Consider the following 24,642-nt stretch of genomic DNA (forward strand, 5'->3'; position numbering starts at 1 on the left):
AACATATAATATGTATTATTTTTCTTTCCTTACTACTATTAAAACAGTTTATTAATAAACTTGAAAGTGTATTTTATTATTTTTTTCTTAAAAATACGTAATACTTGTTAAAGGAATACACATATTATGTATATATGAGCGTTGTGCATGCAATAATTAAAAATATGTAACACTTTAATATGTGTACATATAAAGTATATATTTTATTTTAAATATCTTTAGATTTTTTCAAAAGTTTTAACGAATTCTAACTATTTTGTTTAAAATTTAAATTCTTAAAAAAAAATAATATGTATAAAAACGAAAAAGCTATTTAAAATGAAATCAAATGTAAAAAAAACATAGTTTAGTACGGTCTTATAACTAAAATTCCAAACTGTTGTATTGAACAAATTAATTTGTATCCTTGTATACAACTACGATAAGGAAAAATTCTTTTGGCCTATCAAAAAAATATCACGTACACACACATATATGAGAATTGTATGCACACACACTTTTATAAAGTACAATAGTTATGTACTTATATATATATTAAAAAATGTAATGCACCATAATATAAAAATAGAAAAATATATATATTTTTTTACCTTCATTGATGGCATACATTAGTCGATTTCGTAATTTTTCTTTGTTTTTATAGTCTGGAATTTTCAAATAATTTGTACATGTCATAACACTGGGTAAATCATTATTATCTTCTTTCTTAACAACTTTCATTAATGGCCTAAATATATAAAATAAATATAATTATTAATATAAAATCGGTATAAGCCTTAATTAGCAAAACATATACACGAAAAAATAATAAATATCGTCCTTTGTATTAATATATATATAAGTATGTATATTTTCTTACTTTAAGGCTGAAAACCCATTATTAGGTAAGGTAGATGTTCCGGTACAAAATTTAAGAAACATTTTCCTTTCATTACAGTCAAATTCGGATAATATCTCGATTAGCGTAATGAATGTAATTGAATCATTTGTGTACCTTCATAAAAAAAAGTCATATATTTATGTGTGTAAGTGTGTTTACATGCATGTCAATAAATATAAATAAAAATAAGCGATACTTTAAAACATATTTTTCGTTTCTTTATTATAAATGCTTTATGCTTACCCATGATCAGGTTTAATATAAGTTGATAAATGAGATTTAGTCCAATACTCATCATTATTAATACTACTTCCAAATAAATATTCACATATTTCTTCTTCGTCAAAAATATTTGTACATATTAATGGCGCTATAGTACTAAAACCGAAGCGAAATGCCCATACCTATTATAAAATTAATTAAATATTTATATATTGCAATTATTTATATCCTTTTTAGCTTGCTCTAAATTTATAATATATTTATACGACACTAAAATGTCGGTGTGCCAAAAAATAGTGGTATCAAATATATATAAACTTGTTACCTGAAATTTTATTCCCTCATATAAAGAATATTGAATTGTTTTGTTTATAAACAAATCTAAATTTTCATTGGTTACGGATATGTTCGAACCATCAGGTATTAGTTCAACGGGTGGCGTAGTTCCTGTTATTATATTAAGAAGAAACAAAATGTTATTTATGCATTGTTTCACACTACTAATATATATGACCAATCGTTTAACAATATTTCAAATGGCTCAAGCATCAAACATTTATGAGGCCATTTCTTAAGCAATTTATAGCTATGCATAAATAATTTTTATAAAATATTATTACCTAATAGTGTAAAATCAAGGTGTAAGTCTTCAACATTTTTGCCATCTCTTCGGTACTCCAATAGTTTATTTATACTATTCATATTTACTGCATCAACCTAAGAAAAAATAAAAATAAAGTAAAATAAAACTCCACATACTTAAATATTCTGTGTGCAAGCACATGGGCAATGATGGACTACTGTAAACATGTTTCTTTCTTCTTTAATTTTTTTCTCGCCTTACCGATTGATAGTGATGCAACTTTGACATGTTGATGTATCCAGAGTTATTCATTACAAGATACCAAAATAATGGATGCAAATTAATATCGACATTTCGATTATCTGTTAATATTTTTGCACATAATTGTCCTAACAATTTGAAATATTTAAATAATCTATTCTCTAATGTATCGTGTTCTGTACTTATACCTTTTTTGTTTTTTGAATTTCCCTTTTTATTTATTGTTTCGTTCGTTTTTTTCGGTGTAGGTTCGATTTCTTCTTTTTTTCGTTCATTTTCCTTTTCCGCCATATTAGCATTTTTATTGGCACTACTATTATATCCCATATCCAAAGGTGTTTTATTATTCATTTCACTAAAGAGCAAATTAATAATATCCTGAGTTTCAGATTTTCCTAAATTAAAGCCATTATTTGTATCATTATTTTTTTTTGTAGAACTTTCATTTTTTTTTTCCATTTCTATATTATCTTCTTTCAAGAAATGTTCTTCAAAATCTTTTGTAAATAATTTATATTTTTTAATATTTGCATTTTTATTTTCCTTATCTCCCTTTTCGGTTTGTTTTCTTTTATTGTCATCTATGACATATTCATCTTTTATTTCTTCTTTTATTTTTCTTTCTGGTACATTTGTTACTATTTCATCGTTCTTAGATTTTTTCATTTTTTTACTAGTTTCTTCATAAGCTTCTTTATTTTTTTCGCTTTGCTCTTCTTTTACAGTTATATCATTTTTTTGTTTCTTTATGGTATCAAAAGATGAAACTGAGGATATTGTATATTTATTTTCTGATTTTTCAGCTATTTCATTAATTTGGTTATTTTTTGTTCCTTTATTATCTAAGTTCTTTTCTTTTTTATTTTTTTTAAGATTGTTTTTCTTTTCACCTTTTTCATATTCTTCACTATATTCATCATAATAATCGTCATCATCATATTCGTCAATTTCGTAACCATATTCCTCTTCATCTTCATAATCATTTTCTTCATCCTCATCAAAACTTTGATCATCCATTTGTTCTTTCACATTAATATCATCTTTTCCATCTACACCTTTCTTATTTTCTTCTTCATTTTCTTCATTTTCAGGATCATAACTCCTACCTCTTTTTTTTTTATTTACTTCTGTATTTATTTGTTTTTCTTCATATATTTTTGTATTTTCATCTTTTATATCAAAGCCATTATTATTTTTATATGATGATGTTTTATCAGGCATATTAATAGACTTATTTATATCATCTTCGGAATAGTTATCCATACAATTATCCTGATTGTTTGTTCCCTTTTTATCTTTTGGTTTTTCGCTAGTTAATTCTTGGCATATTTTATCTTTTTTATTCGTTTTTGTTGAACTATTTTTAATTTCTTCAGCATCTTCATCCTCGTCAATTTCACCTTCTTCTTCGGCATCATTTTTTTTTTTTTTTTTTTTCAATTTTTTTTTACTATCACTTTCGAAACTACCATTGTTAATATCGGTAATGGAAACATTTTTAGATTTACTGCTTCCGCTTTTTTTGCCACTTTTTTTGTTCTTTTTATTCTTCGATTTTTTATCTAAAATTCCTATTTTTGATATATCGTCAAAATTATCAAAATTTCTATTATTCTTATTAAATATGTTTGAATTCATAGAATATAAAAAGTGATTTATGAAACTGTTAACTGAATGGTAACTATTTGTATTTACCCCATCACTAACACCATTAATTCTTTTATTAATCGACGAAGAATTATATGTGTTATGATTAGTTGAGCCAAATGTTCGATGATTATTGAAATTGTGAAGGTTTCCAGAAAAGGCTGCCCCTAAGTCACTAGCACTATTATTACTCATATTTGTAAGTTCAGATTGTTTAGGTTTTTTTAATAAATTGAAATCAAAATTGTTTAAATCTATTTTATAAGATATAGGAAAAAGGTAATTATTTTCAATTTTAAACAATTTTAATTTCTCTTTTTTTAACTCTTCAATAACTTCATTATAAAACTCTAAAGAAGGACCTAACCCGGTTCCCTCTTCGTTAAAAAATTCTATATCTAAATAGGAGGGTGTAACATAATTCGAATTAATATAATGTAAATGATTAAATATTCGGAAAGATGAATCTACTATTTTATGTCTGTGTAATTTGATTTTAGTTCTAGGTAACGATAAAGTAGTATTATCTTGTAAAAAATTAAATATTTTTTTCTTTTCAGAATTATAAGTATAATTTGCACACACTGATAATAAATGTTCTTCCATTAATGCACCATTTCTAGTTGTTACTTTTTCATTAAACTTATCAACTAATTCTTTTATCCTTTGTTTATAATTATATAAACCTCTATAATTTCCAAAATATGCTATTTCAAAAAAAAAAGATCGAATATCAATATTTATTACAAAATTAAATAAATAAAATATTTTGTATATCCATGATGGTAATTTTTCACTAAACATGAATAATGGATTATTCAAATAATACATTATTTTATTATTTAAACTATTTAATATGAAATCTTTTTTTTCTATTTTATTTATATCAAGTAGCAATTTGTTTGGCTCTTCATAATTGTCTCTATTGTTTTTGCATAAATAAAAAGATTTCACAAAATTCATTTCATGTTGTGTCATATCATTTAATAATTTCATTGATTCAAATTTATTTTCATCTAAAATCAACTTATTTTCGATGTCATTACTCATATAAAAGTCTAAAAGTGGCTGAGTATTGAAAATTTTAAAATACTTAAAAAGTAAAAATAATATTTTATATAACAAAAAGTTGTACATATTTTCAATAAATATATCTCTATCCATTTTCCTCTTTTTTTTATTATTACATAAACAATTTTTAACATTGTTTAAATTGAAACATGCTTGATCATATTCCCACTCCGCATCATTTTCTGTTTTCATTATGACTCCCTTCTTAATAATTTCACTATACATAGGCATATAATTAAATAGCATATAAAATTCTTCTTCTTCAAAAGCTGGTTTAGTCATACTTTCATGTTGAAATAAAGAATCTTGATGTGTTTCATTACTTTCTTTGTTTATTTCTTCATTATTATATATCGTATTTTTGAATGTTTCAGAAATTTTTTTTTTTTCATAATATTTCTTATACAAATTAGCTTCCCACATTCTTCCCATTTCAATATCTTCAATAGTACTTCTTTTACTGTCATATCCAATATTTCCATTTTTATTTTTTTCATTATCTAAAGGGACATTGAAATTGTGATAGTGTGTACTAAGCATTATATCCTTATTAATATAGTGATTATCTAAAAGAATAAGTTCTGTTACTTTTGTCATCTCGTTTTTAAGATAGGTAGATAAATAAATTGAATCATTTTCTACATAATTATTTTCTAAAAACTCAAAATCCATTTTGTTATCTATATAACAATTTTTTAAATAGTCAAGTAAAAATGGTGATGCTTTTTTTTCATTCTCTATCTTTTCATTTCCCAATTCGTCATAATATTCTTGCCCACTTACATGTTTTAAAGATTTATAATCATAAGCATCTTGAGTTGTTCCTATTTCATGATATAAACTTTTACTTTTTTCACAAGCTTCTTTTTGTGCTTTCTCTTTTAGCATAGTAAGGAAATTATTTCCCGCGCCATTTTCTGTACCCACACTCGTTTCAACATTTTCATCAACAGTATTATGTAATTGTTTAACTAAATCGAAAGATATATTATAATAATTATATTTATCATTTATAATTTTACATGAAAATGGAGTATTTATGCTACTCTTAATTTGTTTATAAGTACTTGGACTGACATAAGAATATATATCATCATTTTTGTAAAATGTGTTATGTTCACTTTTTTGTATACCTTCATCCATATTATCATAATTATTATCTCTTTTTTTTTTACTTTTTTTTTTTGTAACAATATTTAAATCATTATTTATGTTCATAAGTTCGTCATCATAGAAAGCTTGGTCATATGCTTGTTCAGAATGTTTTCGTTTTTTAATAATTTTGTAATTTATAATGTGCATGTTATTATTTTTATTATTGCCTGTACTAATGGTACTATAAATACCCTGATAGGTATTATTATTCCATAAATATTTTATATTATTTTTAATATAATTATAATTGGTTATACAATGCTCTACTACATCATTATAAACATAAAAATTTTCAAAATTGCAATATATATTCTCCTCGTTAATATATGATTCATTTTTATTTAAATAATATAAATCACTTAATTTTACTAAGTACTCAGAAATACATGAATCTTTATGCACATTTATTCCATTAATTGATAGGATAATAAAATCATCATTTTTTCCATAATATTTTGAATTATAATTTTTATTAATTTTGTTAATATTTTTTCTTATATAATTTTCAACTTTATTAAATGGTTCAAATATGTTAAAAGATCCTTGTAAATTTTTAGATTTATCAAGATCATTTTTAGAAAAATATAAAAATCTATTTGTCATATCTTTTGTATATATCATTCTGTTAATCTTTAAATCTTTCGCACTTTTTTGTGATATTTTTACATTTTTACGATTTTTATCATCCTTTTCTTTATTTTTATAGGATAATATACCACTCTTATCTTCTTCGTCACCTTCTTTTGTGTAACCATAAACTACATTATTTCCATTTTTATTCATTTCTTGATACATTCTATTATTTGAAGGTTCGTCATTATTATCCTGTACCATTGATAATTGTATACCCTTGTTCAAAGAATTAAAAATTGCCACATTATCAACATATAATCCGTTTCTTCTTAAATGGATTGGGAAATGACAATTGTAATTATTATACATGCATTTTCCTTTTTTGTCATTATATTTTGTACTTATATTATTATTTTTGGATAAGGCATCATAAAATGAATCTTTAGAAACATAATACACATTATTGTAATTTTTGACACTACTCATATCTTTTTCGTCAATAAAATTATTTCCTTTTGTTTGTTTTTTATCCTTAATAGGAATACTATTTTGGCGTGCATATGGTGTACTTGTTGAACTAACATCTTTTCCGCTTTCTTCCTTTTTATTAATTCCTACTTCTTTATTGGGCTCTTTTAGAGTATAAAATATTGGAGGATCATTTTCTTCCGTTTTTTTTTGTTTTTTTTTTTCTTCATCAATTTCTTCGATAAATATAGAAGTATCGAGTTTCTTTTCATTAATATTAGTACCTAAGTCAACACCTTCTACTTGTTTATTTGTTTCGCTATTATCTGCACGCTCATCGATGTTTGAATCTTCCTTGTTATTTTTCTTTCTCTGTTTCAAACCTTTTGCCAAATTATTATCACTAGCTTTTCTGCTTTTGGAACCCAACACATTATTGCCACAGTAGTTGTCCTGATGTAACGATGGAAAATCATCGGAATTTGATGACCATAGAGCTTTATTATTATTTGTATTCAAGTCATTTATATTTGTGTGCATACAATTATTTGTGCTATTTAAATTTTCTTGGAAAAAATGCATAGGCAAGTTATCAAACATATTTAAACAATCTTTTGTTAATTTGATCAAATTGGAAAAGTGGTAAAAAGATACATTATTTGTAATTAAATTATAATGATAAACATCAAAAATTTTTAAAATATTCAATTTTAAATTATTAAATTCGGATGTGTTTATTTCTTCGATATTTTTCACCATCCCTAAAATGTTATATAACTTTTTAATGCTATTTAAAAATAAACCATGTACTATATCCTCTTTTTTTTCATTGTTAACAAACAATAATGCATATAAAAATATATATAATCTTAAATTTCTATCTATATTTTTTAATAATTTCAAAATTTTCTTTTTTTGTTTTTCCTTATATATAAATTCTTCATTATTAATAATAGTATTATTTTTAAAAACATATCCCTCGTTGTTTTCTTGCCAACTGTCTACGTATTGTGTATGTTTTTTTCCTGTATTTCCATAAAACAGCTTTTGAAATAAAAAAAAATATAACCTTTTTGCAATATTATATTGATAAAAATAAATTGATCCATCTTCGCGCATACGATATAAATTATAAAACAAATTTATTAAATAATAGTAAGATAAAACAACATTATTATAGCAACTTATTTCATCAATAATTAAATCTTTTAAAAATATGTTCGACACATCATTATTTTTGCATTTTTTTACATTCTCATAACATAAAAATATTGTGCCAAATTCTAAATTGACATTTTTCGATTCTCTTTCGTAATTAAAAAATAATAAATTTCCATTTTTGGATGTATCAACATCATTATGCTCGGGATTATTATATAAAATTTTATGGGGAATGGAATAGCTATTATTATTTATTATATTTTTGCCTGAACAGTCAGAATTATATAAATCATAAAAGTACAAAAATATAATGTTATAAATTTGTTTATTACTATTGCATAAAGAGTTGCTGTCCTGGATAGCTATTTCTCTTTTCTTTTTTAGTAATATATTTTTTATAATATTTATTAGTACATGTAAAAAAACTGTTTTATTATTGTTAAAAGTGAGGTTCGTTATATCATTTTCTTGAATGCTGATATTTTTATCGTTCATATTAAAATTAATATATGCCTCATTAGTTGTATTTTCACTTTTTATATTCAATTTTTCCTTCAAATCTTTATACATTAAATTAGTTGATATAAGATTTACAAGCGACTCGACAATTTTGCATATAATAATACCACTAATAGCTGATGTGTCAGATAAATTATTTAAAATACTAAATCTTATAAAAGAATATAACTCTGTATTATAACTAAATATATAATTTAAACATTGAACAAATTCTGGATTGTTAAAGGATGTAAATGATATTTTATAGAGAGAAATAAATAGCGATAACAGTATGGATGTACATAAATATTTTGTATCATAATATAATGTTTCTTCAAATATGGTATATATATTTGGTATAATTATTTTTATAACTTTCATTAAATATTTCAAATTATTTTTATAAAAATCGAGCTTTTCTTTTTTAACATCCACTGGAAAATTCAGAGGTACACACTTAGTGGAACTCAACTCGCCATTACTAAAAATATCATTTTCTTGTATGTTAGTTTTTAATGGCTCTTCTTTATTTTGTTTTCTTAACAAATTTTCTGTTTCATACTTATGTATTACAGATCCATCAATTTTACATATTGGAAGAAAAGAATATAAAGTAAATAAAATATAAATAATCAATATATTATTGTTTTTAAACTTTTTATTATCAAATAATTCATTAAATTTTTCTAAAAAGTCGCTGTTACAAAAATCTTCTAATATATTATTACTATAATTAACTAGTATAGATATAATATAAAATGTTTCGATAAAGGCATATAAATTATCCTCTATTTTACATTCTATTAATAATTTTATAATATTATCTCTAATATTAGTATTATATACGCTTTCTATTTCTGTACATAATTTATTATTTATATTTTCATTATTATTTAAATGAATTATATTTTGTAAAAGGTTATTTTGGTTGTTAATATAATTTGTTTTGTTTTTTTCTTCCTTACTATTTCGACGATCTTCTTTACCTTTATCAAGATTGTTACCAATTTTTTTCGTTTCATCGTTTTTTATTTTATTAATAGAAAAAACATTTTCTTCACTCTTTACTTCGACATGTGATTCATTAATATTTTCTAAAACTGTCGTAAATAAGTTTTTATTATCTTGTTCTTTTTTATCTATGTGTTGATCATTTTCTGATAAGTTATCATCTAAAATGTATATATCATCTTTTTTTTTTTTCGTTTTTTTTCTTTTTTCGTTTTTATTTTCTTTTTGACTACAACTGGAATCTGAATAGCTATCATTAGCATTATCTTCTTTATCAATTTTTTCCTTTTTATTAGATATTTTTTTTTTCTTCTTTTTTTTCTTATCACCCCCGTGATCGTCCTCTATGTCATTTTCGGAAAATTTGGATTTTTTGTTTTTACTAATTGAGCTAGCTATTTTTTTTTGAGAATTTTTCTTTTTCTTACTTTTGTTATTACTACTAATATCACTGGATATATCATTACTTTTGTTTTCATCATCTGATATTTCTATAACATTATAGCTTTTATCATTTTCGTCCTTAGTGTGCAAATGCTTCATTGCACTTTTATCTTCATTATCATTTGAATCATTACCCCCTTGTTTTTTTTTCTTTTTTTTCTTTTTAGTTTTTTTCTTCTTTTCCATTAATTTACTTAAATAAGATGATACTTCTTTTGTGCTTTTATTTTTACCTTTTCGAGAATTGCGAATTCTATCTTCATCTAATAATAATGAATTCGCTCTTCTTCTAATTTTATTATCATTATCTAATTGTATAGTAATTATTTTATCAAGTAATGATCTCCATAAAGTGCAAATAATATTTAATATATGAATATAATTGAAGTGAAAAAAATTGACATATGTGTTACAATAAGGCATGATATATTTTTTAATATGTTTATATTTCTTAATATTATTAATCATTTGAATAATGCAAAAAAATATTTTTTTCTGAATATTTACATTATAAAAATCTATATGCATTAACATATATTTAATACTTTTTTTTTTCAATATAAGCATAGGATCTTTTTCTACTAGTTTTTCAAAAATTTTTAATATTACTTCAGCTACATCAATATATTCTATATCATTTAATTTTTTATTTAATATATTTACGCAATCTCGATTATTAATTACATATTTTATTGAATTAGGGTATATATCTAAAATAGTATAGATACAACAAGTAGCAGTATATATCATATTAATATATTTTACATCGATTGCACATGCTTCATCCATAAACATTTTCTCATTATCAAACTCATTACTACATTCGCTTGTAATACTAGAGCAATTATTTGAACTATCAAATTCTGAATCAAATTCGCTACTATATTTGTTTTTATTATCTTCGCTACTTTCATCTTCATCATTTTCCTCCGATTCATTTTCTTCATCATCCTCTTCTTCACTTATTTCATCTTTTCCTTTCTCTCCCTCATTATCTGCTTTATCTACTTTTTCTTCTTCATTTGTGTTCAAATTTTCTAATAATTTTTTATTTCCTTTTTTATTATTATCACTATTGTTATTTTCATCATTATCTTTTCCCTTATTACTTTTTTTTTTTTTTTTTTTTCGTCGAGATTTCTCATTATTATTGTCACTATAATCAAATTCATCCATATCATCAAAACTTGTACCATAAACACCTATATGCTCTTGTATTATTTTGAAGAAATTATTTAGCCCATTTCCTACTACATCATTTATTTTATCATTATTTAATTTTTTATCGTTCCCCCATCCTTTAGATGTTTTTTTATTTGCAGTATTTTTGTATGAATCATCATACGATGCATGGGGTTTATTAATTACATGAATTAACACGTTAATATATTCTTCCAAATGTGAATTACTTATTCCTCCATCCACAGATAAGTTTAACTGCTCGTAAAAATCGTTCAGCGCAGCGAGCTATAAAAGGGTAAAGAAAAGCAAAAATATGGGCATGTGTATAAGCTTATATATGTAACATATATACAACGCTCCCCAAAGCCGATAAATAATATATAGATATAATTTTTATTTGTTTTAAAACATCATGTGTGTAAAAAAGTAATAGTAATAACAAGAATAGAGCATATAAGAGAAAGGGAATTTTTCGTAAAAAGCCAAAAATACAAAAAAAAAGAAAAGAAAAACATAAAGTTTTCCAAAAATCTAAACACAAGCATATGTATACATATGAAAATTCATAAAGCTAATATAGCAATAGCCTACCTTCTCGGATTCGTTTCCATGTTTTATAGTATTTATTATATATGAATATTGTGAGTTTTCAAAAATCATATATTTTTTCATTATGATTATTTAAATCATATTATATATATCATATTATATTTCAAGATAAAATCCTATTAAAAATATCTATGAATATAAATATATGATATAAAATAGCTTATAATAAGAAATAAAATAAATAAAATAATATATACAAAAATATCTTTAAAAAAATATTATACATGCAATGCAAAAAATATAAATAAAAATAACCGTGATATGAAATCAAAAAACACGAAAAAAAAAATGCAAAAAAAATATTGCGATATAAAAAAAGTTTTGCATAACATATATAATAAATATTTTATCATAAAAACAAAAATATATATAATTAAAAATTATAATATTTTTATTCTACATTTGAAAATTTATTAATGGTAATTTCTTTTTATGTGTATTTTTTTTGTTACTGTTATTATTACCATTATTTATAAGCCGATCAGGCATATCATATTAACAATGTTATATATAAGGAAAAAAAAGGAATTATATATATGATTTCTTAATACATAAAAAGTTAATAATTAAATTTATGTGAAAGGCTCAGTAATAGTTGAAGTGTAGAAATAAACTTCCTATATAAAATTTGTATATTTGTCATTATTTTTAAATAAAGGGGAAATGGATATTATAAGAGAAGCCCTTTTATTCTTTAATTTTTATGTTATAAAACAACTTTACATATTTATAAATATTATATGTGCATATAATGTATATATACAATTTATAGCATATGCTCTTACTTAATAAGAACATATGGTGAAAGTAGCATAAAATATAAATTTACAATTTGTTTTTTTTTTCACCCACACTCTAGCCCTTCTTTTTTCATCATATTTCTTTTAGCTTTTTTTTGTGTAATTTTTATGTAATCATTTAGATTGATTTATTTTAAAAGGAATCTAAATATGCAACAAAAACGCGTGTACCATTTGTTATAAATATCTTATATGCGTATGTATACTTGGAAAATTTTATGATAAACTTATATATAAAATATACACCGCTCCTATAAAGTATATATCTGAAATATTATACAATACAAAAAGCAGTGAAATAAACTATATATGAAATATTCATATATATGTATTGCCCATATTTTGCATAAACCTTATGTATATATCTTCGGATGTGCACACACCAATAACTCCTCTATAAAAACATTTTTTCAAATAATATTGTGATAATATGCCAATTTAATAAGCTATATATAAATCTTTCAAATAAACACAACTATTTAAGTCTACATAAGGGACAGTATCATTGTTTGGGTAAATATTCTATATCTTGTTTTTTTATTTCATATATTGTTATAAAATCAATTAACAACTTTTTGGGTGATACATAATATAAATAACCTTATTGGCGTTATGATTTTTTTTTAAAATATGTTTTTATTTAGCAACATAATGAAAGCATATTTAAATTTACGACATTATGTGATATTTAGTAAATGCTACACCTCAATACTTGTTTTTATATTTGTTAATCCATTGATAATATTTTAAAATACATTACATTAGATTAATTCTTAAGGATAAAAGATTTTCATTTTATATTTCTAACCAATTAAAATGTGTGTATACATATAAAATAATTAAATATATATACACATTCCCCATACATTTTTGCAGTTGCTTTATAAAAGTAATTGCTACTTTTTAAAACTTATGCTATATTTTCTAAACAAATAAATAAAATGAATTATATTAACATTAGTTAATTGCAAAAGTATATACAATTCTTTTTGGGGGATGAATATAAATATCCCTGAATAAGTATAAAGTAATAGCCAATAAATTGATATAAAAAAGGAAGTGTAAAAAATTAAATCGAACTAATTAAGAATATAATTTCATGTTTCTCAAAACGATTTGTTTTTAAAGCATATGAAATAGGGTACCCTCTGAATAGGTATATACATGATATGACCGTCTTATTTTTTAAAACAACAGTATTTAGTTTAGTTATACTGTTTATACACCTTAATATTGAGTAAATAGTTATTAGGCCCTATTAAAAGATTTTTTTTATATATTTTTTATAAAAGTATGTATATGAATAAAAAAAATAAGTCTTATAAATAAGGTATAAATAATAAAATATTTATGTATATATTTTATTAATACTATGGAATGATAATATCCTGCAATAAGCCAAAATTATATATAAGTTTTCCCGTTTTTATTTGTTTATTTTTTTTATTACATTTTACTAATGTTCTTTAATGTTGTATTTCTTAAAATCTTTAATTCATTACATTTTATTTATTATAGTTTTTATTTTTTTACATACCCACTATAAATTTCGTGAAAAAAAAAACAATATAATTAAAAGCAATGTGCTACAAAACTATAAAAATTGTAAAAAAAAAATATAAATAAAACGAATAACATAATTATAATAAAAATTATCATAAATAAAAATATATATAATAAAATACATATTATTAAAACTATAAAATATTCCCAAAAAAGTTATTCGAAAAATACACAACATTAATGTAACTTATTAGCTAAGCATAAACACTAACATATGATGAAATCGTATTTGTTTTCTCTCTTTTATATTTAATGTATTTAAAATTAGTCAACAACTAAATACATATGCAATCCTTTTCATATTTATCTACCTATCTGTACTATGTACAATTATATATACAGGTATGATTGCATTTATTTTATTATCGTATTAGCAAAAGTGTAAAATTGTAGGAAAAATGAAGAATAGGGGGGTTTACGAAAATGGATTTTTAATTGTCGAAGACTATAATTTTATTACATACACAAAAACTAATGGAAGGAAAATATCTTGGTATACAAAAAATAAAAAATTTAATAACTTCAACATTGGAATATATTTGTATAAAACATTGAAGAACTATAATGCTAGTTTTATAAATAAAAACAATATCTTAAAATTAATTGTGGAATATAAATTTTATGAAAAAATAGTGAAGAATGTTAAACTCATAATTAAATCAATTATTAAATTAAAAAACAAAGTCGAAAATGTCTACTTGTTTATAAAATTTGCTAGTTTAAAATGTATTTTAAAAATGTCTACCTTTTATTATTTAAAATATATAATTGAACAAATTTATCAAAAAAAACTCGAGAAATTAATTCGTGTTGTTTTACCAATATCCGATTTACACAAATTATACTCGTATATATTTTTTCAAAACTTTTCAATCACTAGTTATTATGAACATACATTATCAAAAACCATTTTAAATGAACTTAAAATGCATTATGGCTCATTTATTATACTAAATAAACATAGCAAAAATGTTACACAGGTATATGAAAAAATATACGGGCTTGATTTTATTAACCTTAGTGATGAAAAATGCAGATCGAAGAGGAAGAAAAAGCAAACTACCCACAACATTATCAATGACAACCGTAGTAATACATCCATTAATATAAATGAAATTCCTAAGCCGTCTGAAAATAGTAATACAGAAAATATGAAAAATTGCAAAGAATTAAAACAAGAGACAAACGATTCATGTATTAAAATAAATACAAAAACAAGGCATACTTTAAAATGTGTGAACATAGAGAAAGATGGAGGTCGAAATAATTATAAAAAACGAACTGACATAAAAATTGAAAGATATAAAATTCAAAAAACAGTATATAAAAGTTTAAGTAAAAACGATATAGGTCTATTTGCAGGAACTTTTGATAAAATCCATATGGGACATACAATTCTTTTATTTTATTCGATTTTTTTAGCTAACAAATTTTTTTATATTGGATTATATAATAATAAAAATATTTATAAAAAAAAATACTGTGAAGAAATTGATGATTTAAAATTAAGAATATTTCATATATATGATATATTATTCTTAATATCAAATGTTTATAATATACAATTTATTTTTTATAATTTTTATAGTGTAGTACCTTTTATAAAAATTAAAAATGCACACACTATTTTATATCAAATTGCAATGAAAAATAACAAAAATAAATCGGAAGAAATATCGGAATCACATCGAGACAAATACAGAAAATACATAAGTAATAGTTACTACAGAAGTTGTAGTAAATATAATCAAGAAAAAGAAACATTTTTTGTGTCAAATTATAATAATTTGTTGAAAAAGAAATGCCAATCTTTAATAAAAACAAACATAGAAAAATTATATCAAAATGAAAAATGGAAAGGAAACAAGTTTCTTTGTTCAAATAAATACAAGAAGAAAATTTTTAATTATTTACAACTCCATATTAATTACAATAAAAATAAAAGTGAAAAAAAAATAATAGTTTTAAAAAGGATACATGATCCATTTTCGTTTTCCCTTGATATTCAAGATTTGTTCTGTTTGACCATGTCCAAAGAATCAGAAGCTAATGGATATGATATCGCTCAAAGAAGAAGGCTAATATTTCAAAAAAATAAAACAAGTCTTACTAAGAACGAAGATAATCATCAAATTGTAATAGACAACAATAATAGGAGCAGAGGGAATGATAATGAAAAAATAAAAACATGTTTAAATATTTTTGATACAATAAACATATCTAGTAGAGAAAAAATGAGTTCGACATTAATCAGAATGGAAAATAGCACATATAGAAAAGGGAAATTTTCTAAATATTTAAAATATTTTATTGAAGCATGCTTATATTTTAATATAGATCATTTTCTCATACAAATGTATGCTGATATTTTTTTGAAAAAAGATGGAAGAAAGAATTTCAAAAAGCTATACTTGAATACAATTAAAAGTTATTTTTGTAGGAAAAAAAAAAATAATTCTAATAAGAATGGAGTTACCAAAAATGATAACTTCATTGTTAATGATTTTTTCAGACACCTATTTGTTTTGATTTCTTTTTTTATAAATTATTTTTCAAAAAAGTATTATACACAAAATAAAATTCAATTTTTTATAAAAATATCCGTCACTCTTTCTTTCTTTTTTTATAATAACATACTTTTACAAATAATAAAAAAGAAAGAACAATATATAAACCAAAATTTTATAATTAACAATAAAATTATAAAACAAAAAAATAGTTCATTTGGTACAAATTATGAAGACATATTTAGAATTTATATCAGTAATATGAAAGAAACAATTATGGAAGAAATTGTTAATCAAATTCATATATTTATACTTATGATTTTGTCTACTTCAATTATATGCAAAATGTTTCATTTTGATTTGTTTCCAAATGGTAATTATAAAAAAAATAATTCATCAAAAAATGTCACAAATTTGCAAAAAGTATGCAATTTGACAATGATGAAAAATAAAAAAAATAATACCGAACAAATAGTTCATTACAACATTTTGGAAGATGAACGATATACTTTAAAAAAATATGATTTTAATTTGTATTTTTCAAATAATTTCAAAACCAAAAAACCATTTTATCGAGCTTCCATTATAACACCATATACAATGTATAATTACACATTAATGAGAAAATACAAAAATAAAAATTATAATATATCTCCTTATCAATATTGCAAATATGCAGAAAAGGGTATACAAAAAAAAGAAAACTATTTATATTCAGCTATCAAAAATAATCCAAGTAACAATAATAAATCAACAAATGATGTTAATAGTGATAATATAAAAAAAAATGAAATGTTTACACCCAATTTTCATTTTGATTATTCAAATAAAAAAGATATACAAATTGTAAATAACTTATATACAATAAAAATTAGAGAAGAGGAAAAATTCAATGATCAAAATAAGCTAACCAAAAATGATATTATTAAGTATGTTACAAAAAATGCTTTATCAAACAATATTTATAATGAACGATTTAATTATTTTATTAAGACAAACATAAATAATAATGATAAAATAGGGTTTTTTCGAAAAATGCTAATTTACAAATATATAGACAATTATTTTATTTCCTTTTTTTCCTTTTACTTCTTAAATTATTTGATTAACGAAGAAAATAAAGCAAAGCAAAATGCCCACAATATGAACATAAACGACTTTGTGTTTATTTTTTTGGTACATTTTGAAACACATATTGAAATGATTATAAATAGTTATATTAAAAAACAATGGGGGTTAAGACAACAAAATGATTATGATCCGTTTTATCCCTTTCTTCAATATCAAAAAAAATATTCCATCATTCATAAATATATATACATGAATTTATCACCAATAAATGATTATAATATAGATTTTGAAAAAAATTATGGCTTTAAAAAGAATAATACTAACTTTAAAAGCACACCATTTTATATAAAATTAGAAAATATGAAAGATACAAGCAATTATAATGTTTTATCATTTTACAACATAATTTTTCAACATATTTTAACATATGAAAATTATTATTACCCTTATTTTTCTGCATTAAATTATTTGCATTTAAATTTGTTATAATTTTTTTTGAAATTTATTTCATTTATTCATTTTGTTTCTTACTTTTAAATAAGTATAATTTATATTTAGTATATGGATCTTCTATATTATGTCTTTTTATTATCCCCTTTGTTAATGTGGTATAATTTTATTTGAATTTTATATTATATAGTTTATAATTAATAAATCATATTTTTATTAGTTAGAGACATACTCTATATGTTTTGATACCTACATATACATTCATACATTTTTTTTGTTAAATTTTTTTTGTATTTTCTTTAACATTTTTCATTCGTCATTTTCGAATGAATATTAAATTTTTGAAAATTTAAAAAAGAGAAATAGCAAAATTACTATATTTTTAACATTTAAAAATAGCTAGTTATGTTTTTGAATTTGTATTAGCAAATATCATGACTTATAGATTGCTAATTTATATGTTTTACAACGTATACATAAAAAAAATAAAAATAAATGAAAAGGTATACATAAATCAAGCACACACACAATGTGCCCAAATGGAATATGTGCCAAAAAGAGAAAATCCCCAAACGGGGCATATTATATATATATATATAGTTAGTTTCATATGTACTTATTTTTTTTTATAATAGAAATTATGACAGTAGTATCATCGGGCTTTCCCATGTTAAAATATTTTTTGTATTTGTCATATATATATTCCGATATAGGTGTTAATATAATTTTGTCTTTGGATTTATTCGATTGAATATCGTCATAATTGACTTTATCAAATATTTCTGTTTGCTCTTCAGAACAGTCTGAAAATGTATTAGTACTTCCATTACTTTCTTTTGTATCTTTTTCAGTTTGTTCACACGAGGTAGTTTGATCGGAACATTTTTTAATTTTCTGAATGTTCATATTTTTTTTCTTTTCTTTGTCTATTTTTATTCTTTTTTTTAGCAACCTGTTATTTAGTTGTTGGTTAGCTAAAATATTTGAGAGTTCCATAATTTCATCACAAGCCTTTTTAATATTTAAGTATATATTATTATTTTTGTCAAATAAAATTAAATCAGAAGAATCGTATAAGCATGCGTTGTTGGGTATTTTCTTCTCTGCAATAACAAGTTTTTTTTTGTTTGTTTTGTTTAAACGTATGAAATCATTCATAGTATAGCCATTTCGATCATAATTTTTATTAACATATTCATTTGGTGGTTCGATTAAAGTATCCTGCTCAATGAACTGTTTATCATCATTTCCTTCCTTTCCTTTGTTGAATGATGTTAAATAATTTTCGATATTTACTTCTTCCGTTTTTTGATTTTTAAAAAGCGCTGATCCATTATCACTCATATTTTTTTTATAAACATTATTGGATGTGTGTTGTATATTATCATTCTTTCCTTTATTAAAAAACATATTCTTAATTTTGGAAGGAAATGTAAATTTGTCCTTACCATATTTTATTATATTCTTCATATTATTATTGTTATTAATAGTACTACTCGATTCTCTTTTACTTATACAATCTTTTAAAGAATGTTCATATTCTTTATCATTAAAATTGGTATGTATAGTATAATATTCGTTTCCTTTATTTTGATCGCATTCTATTATATCAGGTCGCTTATCATTGTCGGATATATGATTATCATTTAAGTTACAATTATATTTTCCATTAACTTCTTTGTTGGTACTATCACTATCCTCATCAGGTTTTTCATATTTATAAACAGAATTGGATATTGGTTGTGGTGACATTTTAATTGTCTTACTACTATTTTTTATATTACTTACTATTAGTTTATTAATAGTATTGATTGTTTTTTTATATTCTTCGTAAAATTGTGTGAAATGTTTCAATTTTATAAATTTATTAAAATTTATTATATAAAAATTATTATAAAGAACTTTTATTATATCATCATCATATAAGTTATCAAATAATCCATCACTTCCACTTATAATTATGTCGTTGGTTTTTATATCAACAATAGAATAATCAGAATATCTTAAACATTTTGCAATAATATCACTATATTTATTCATTTTTAAATCTACTTTTAATGCCATACTATTTTTTTTACTATTGAAACCCTTTTTTAAATTTGATGGCATATAAGTAATCTGATATGGGCAATTAAAATAATGTTGCTGTATTTTAGATTTGTAAACAATATCAAATTCACAAATATCTTCTTTATTATATCTAAATCGGTAATTATTAAAGTTAGAAATTTTCGTATTTTTCGGCATCACATTATTGTCATTATAATTTATTTCATTTCTTTGTATAGTATCTTCTGTTTGTTTTATTTGTTGCTTTTTTACCATATCCTCATATTGCAAATTATCCACTTCTTCATTCTTCTGGCTACTGATTAAGATATCAGTTCGATCTAAAGTAAAAACTCTCATTAAATTTTTATACCCAGTATCATCCAATGTGTTCTTAGCTAAAATTGTTTTATCATCATCAGATATTTCACTTTCTGTTTTAGTTGAAACATCTTGAGAAATTAATGTATTTGATCTTATATTTGAATAAACATCGAATTCTTTGTCTTTTATTGTAAATGATAAATCTCCTATCTTATAATTATTATCAGATAAAATTTCATCAAAATATTGGAGCACACATTCATCAAATTCTTCTTCAATATATAAAATAATATCTTCGTTTTGTTTTGTTTTTTCAAAATCTTTTTTATCATCTACCCCATTAAAAAGATCGTTTTGTATCAATTTTTTGTTGTTCGAATATATATCCATTAAATTGGACTTTATATTTTCCAAAGAATTTGTATATGCTTTTTCATATGGATATTTTGAAGATATTTGAGATAGCTTTTTGTTTATTGGAAAGCTGTTTTTTTGAGAATTATGTTCGGATGCACTATCAGAATATGAAGTATTTTCATCAACTGTATTTATTTCAGATTTTTCAAAACTTCTATTGGTCATTAATGTGTTTTCCTGTTTATCAATTTCGTTACTATCTCTTTCGTACTCCCCATTATTTTCCAAATGCTCCGGTTCAGTATGTTTTATTTTTATTTTTTCAAAAACTGTATTATTTACAAAATCCTTTTTTAGCCTAACAATTAACATTTGACAATCTCCAATACTACAAATATGTAACTTATCTTTGTCTAAAGATGAAAACAAAAGTGTTGATGCACCAAAAAAATTAGAAGAACAAGCACTTCGACATATAATAGGTTTTAATATTTGATCAGCATTATATGTCATATTATATTTTTTAAATATCTCTTTGTTTTGCTCTTCAAATAATCCATTATATATGTTTTGATAAAAATATAAATTTAGACATTTTTTTAAAAGTTCATTAGAAAAATTACTAACATTAATTCCGATATTTTTTATAGACGACACTCCATCGGCTATTGCTATAATATGATCACTATACAATAATGCATCTCCATTTTTATAATTACCATTAATATGTTTTTTTTCATTAGGAGCACTATTAGCTTTGTGTAATAAAATATATTTTTGTTTTTTTGTTATTTTATAAAATATATTCATCATATATATATAATCTTCTATTAATTTTTCTGGTTGTTTATTTTCCAATATATTAAATGAACTAAAAAAATTAACATATATTGTTTTATAAAATATTAAAGGTAGGTCTACATATTCTATATTAAATAATTTATTAAAAGAATTTTCACAATATTCGTTTAAATTTATATATTCATTTTTTTTCGTTGTTTCATAATCATCTTCTATTAGTTTCATACAACTATTTTTGACATATTTATCAAAATCACATAAAAAGCTTTTTTCTATTACACCTGATTCACCCCATTTTACACAATTCCCTTCATCTTTATTTCCTTTTTTTAAACACCCCACCGAATTACACATTTGAAAAATTGTTTCCTCATCGTCTACACTGCAACTTAATCTATCAATATGTAAACATTTATTTAAAAAACTTTCCATATTTATATTTTCATTTTATTACACAAAACAAATAGATTAGTTTGTGTTAAAAAATTGTGTAAACATGTGTATAATATTTAGTTATAACAACATAAACAAAATATAAATCGAAAAATAATAAAAAATAAAAAATAATAAATAAACAAATTAATTAATAAATTAATAATAAGGTAAAATAGTAAATAAATTAATAAATTAATTAAACTATAGATTAATGTGTACTTAAAAAGTGTAAAAAAAAAACGGAAAAAAAATTCATATATCTATTTTATGTACATGCCGAATTTCCATATGTACTATTTATTATACTACTACGAAGTATCCTCGACAAACAAAACAATTAAATGTTATAACCAAAAATTTATAAAAATAGAACTCTTATAAATTTTAGAGAAATATTTTTAATCTCTTTTTATATGTACACTATTTATTTATTTAGAAAAATTTTATAAACGCAATAAAATAAGCATTATAAAATTTCCTACACAAGGGGTGTACACATATATATGACAAAATAATTGTTACTGTTGTTATTATATAATTAATAAATATATTTTATATATATATTTGTAAATTAAGAGGAGGAAAATAAGACAATTTAATAAGCACTACCTATGCATTAAAGATTAATTAAAAACATTATGTTAGTCTATAAGGGGGATAAAATTTTAAAAATTGTGTAAGAAAGGGATGTATATATATACAATTTTTTATGAAAAAATTACACCGCAAAGTAATGAATTTTTTGCTATAATAATTCATGAAATATTTGTAAAAATATAGAATAAAAAATTATATATATATATGTGTAATTTAAATGGGATTTTAATAGAATGATAATTTCCTTAAACATAAAAATGGTAGTAACACTTGTCGAAATTGTAAAAATCGAGTGTATAAATATAAAAAAGTAAAAAAATTAATTATCGTTATTTTCCATTTTTATTTCCTAGAAGGATTTTCCACTATTTATATATTTTTGATATTATATACTCCCCCTTATGTCTATTAAAGTTAGGCCCTTAAACCAACCTTCTAAATATAATATGATTCGATATACATATATGCAACCATGCTTAAGAAGACAAAAGATTATGCCATTTTTTTTAATTAAATAGAGAAGTTTTATTGAAGTATTTATTAAAAAAAATAAAAAAGTGAAATTACTCTTCAATCAGTGACAAACTGGTTTATTCATGAAACCGTACAATACGTATTTTACAAAATAACCACACACATATACACAATATATTTATGTGTGCAAAAATTGGTATATAAATTAGTAGACTTATATATATTTATACTAACTAGCCGTTTTCACAATGAAAACTTATTTCCCATCCTTTTTTGTCAATACTCAAATAGTTAAAAAAAAATTGATCAAACTTGTGTTTATTTGTTTGGTTTTATAAACATTTTTGATAAGCTTCAACAAATATATCAATTTCCCCTTGAGATAAAATTTTATCAATTTCAGTAGAAAAAACATTTGTTCGTGTGTCCTTAATCATTTTATTTCCATAAAGAATATAATTTCTGATTTGCTCACCAAAATGAGTTAAACTTTTATTAGACAATTCATATTTTACATTTTTCAAAGCTTCTATTTGTAAATATAAAAGTTTTTCATAAATCATTTTTAATGCTATTCTTTTATTTAAAATTTGAGATCTTTCACTAGATACCTTTACCGATATATTAGTAGGTTTATGTATAATTCTAACTGCTGTTTCAACTTTATTAACATTTTGTCCTCCTTTACCACCTGATCTCATAGTTTGTATAACCAAATCACTTTTATTAATCAACATTTCATTCATATTACGTGTATTATTATTATTTTTTTTTAATGAAACATTATCATTTTCATTAATATTTAAAAAATTTACTACACTTGTATCATTATAACTTAAGCTTGGTATTACATCGACTTTTACAAACGATGTCATTTTTTTATTTTGTGCATTAAATGGTGAATTTCGTACTAATCTATGTATTCCCTTTTCTGATATTAAATTATAAAAGCTATATTCTCCGTCAACTTTTATTTCTACCTTTTTTATACCTATTTCATTTTTACTTATATCTATAACTTCATATTTTATATTTTTTCTATTTTTAATTTTACCTAAATATTTCATATACATATTATATAGCATGTTACAAAAATCACATGCCTCTGTCCCACCTGTACCCGAAGATAAAATTAAGGAACACGAGTTTTTAAAATATTTCGAATAATTTTCAGCGTCTTTCCTTATATAGGAACTTAAATAACTCTTTTTTACATTTTTTACACCTTTACATAAAAAAAATGCATTTTTTAAAATTTTTATATTTTTGCAGGAAATTGGCATACTTAAAAAAAATAGAAAAATCAATAAAAAGCTAGCTGATCTCATAATTTACACCATTCTTCTGTTTTTACAGTGGCATACCTCATTTGGGTACCACTTGCAGGTAGGAGACATATTTAAGTTGTGAGAAAAAATATATATACTTTTCTATATATTACACATAGAT

The 24,642-nt window shown here is 22.3% G+C and overlaps 4 protein-coding genes across 4 annotated transcripts; 1 reads left to right on the forward strand and 3 right to left on the reverse strand.

Annotated features, from left to right (window-relative positions):
- Positions 1-416: 416 nt before the first annotated feature.
- PCHAS_0802600 (E3 ubiquitin-protein ligase, putative) lies at positions 417-11,828 on the reverse strand (the record flags this gene model as incomplete). The annotated part of the gene is made up of 8 exons (XM_016797787.1): positions 417-442; positions 591-727; positions 860-994; positions 1,124-1,284; positions 1,428-1,549; positions 1,723-1,819; positions 1,947-11,441; positions 11,748-11,828. 8 exons carry the CDS (start codon positions 11,826-11,828, stop codon positions 417-419), a joined length of 10,254 nt encoding a protein of 3,417 aa, XP_016653709.1.
- Positions 11,829-14,526: 2,698 nt separating this feature from the next.
- Positions 14,527-18,195, forward strand: PCHAS_0802700 (phosphopantetheine adenylyltransferase, putative; the record flags this gene model as incomplete). Its single annotated transcript, XM_736997.2, has 1 exon — positions 14,527-18,195. One exon carries the CDS (start codon positions 14,527-14,529, stop codon positions 18,193-18,195), a length of 3,669 nt encoding a protein of 1,222 aa, XP_742090.2.
- A 567-nt stretch (positions 18,196-18,762) lies between these two features.
- PCHAS_0802800 (protein phosphatase PPM12, putative) lies at positions 18,763-22,119 on the reverse strand (the record flags this gene model as incomplete). Its single annotated transcript, XM_726607.2, has 1 exon — positions 18,763-22,119. One exon carries the CDS (start codon positions 22,117-22,119, stop codon positions 18,763-18,765), a length of 3,357 nt encoding a protein of 1,118 aa, XP_731700.2.
- A 1,406-nt stretch (positions 22,120-23,525) lies between these two features.
- On the reverse strand, positions 23,526-24,521 carry PCHAS_0802900 (peptide chain release factor 2, putative; the record flags this gene model as incomplete). The annotated part of the gene is made up of 1 exon (XM_016797788.1): positions 23,526-24,521. One exon carries the CDS (start codon positions 24,519-24,521, stop codon positions 23,526-23,528), a length of 996 nt encoding a protein of 331 aa, XP_016653710.1.
- Between the last annotated feature and the right edge of the window lie 121 nt (positions 24,522-24,642).

This window comes from Plasmodium chabaudi (genome assembly GCF_900002335.3).
Source record: "Plasmodium chabaudi chabaudi strain AS genome assembly, chromosome: 8".
Taxonomy (NCBI): Eukaryota; Apicomplexa; class Aconoidasida; order Haemosporida; family Plasmodiidae; genus Plasmodium; species Plasmodium chabaudi.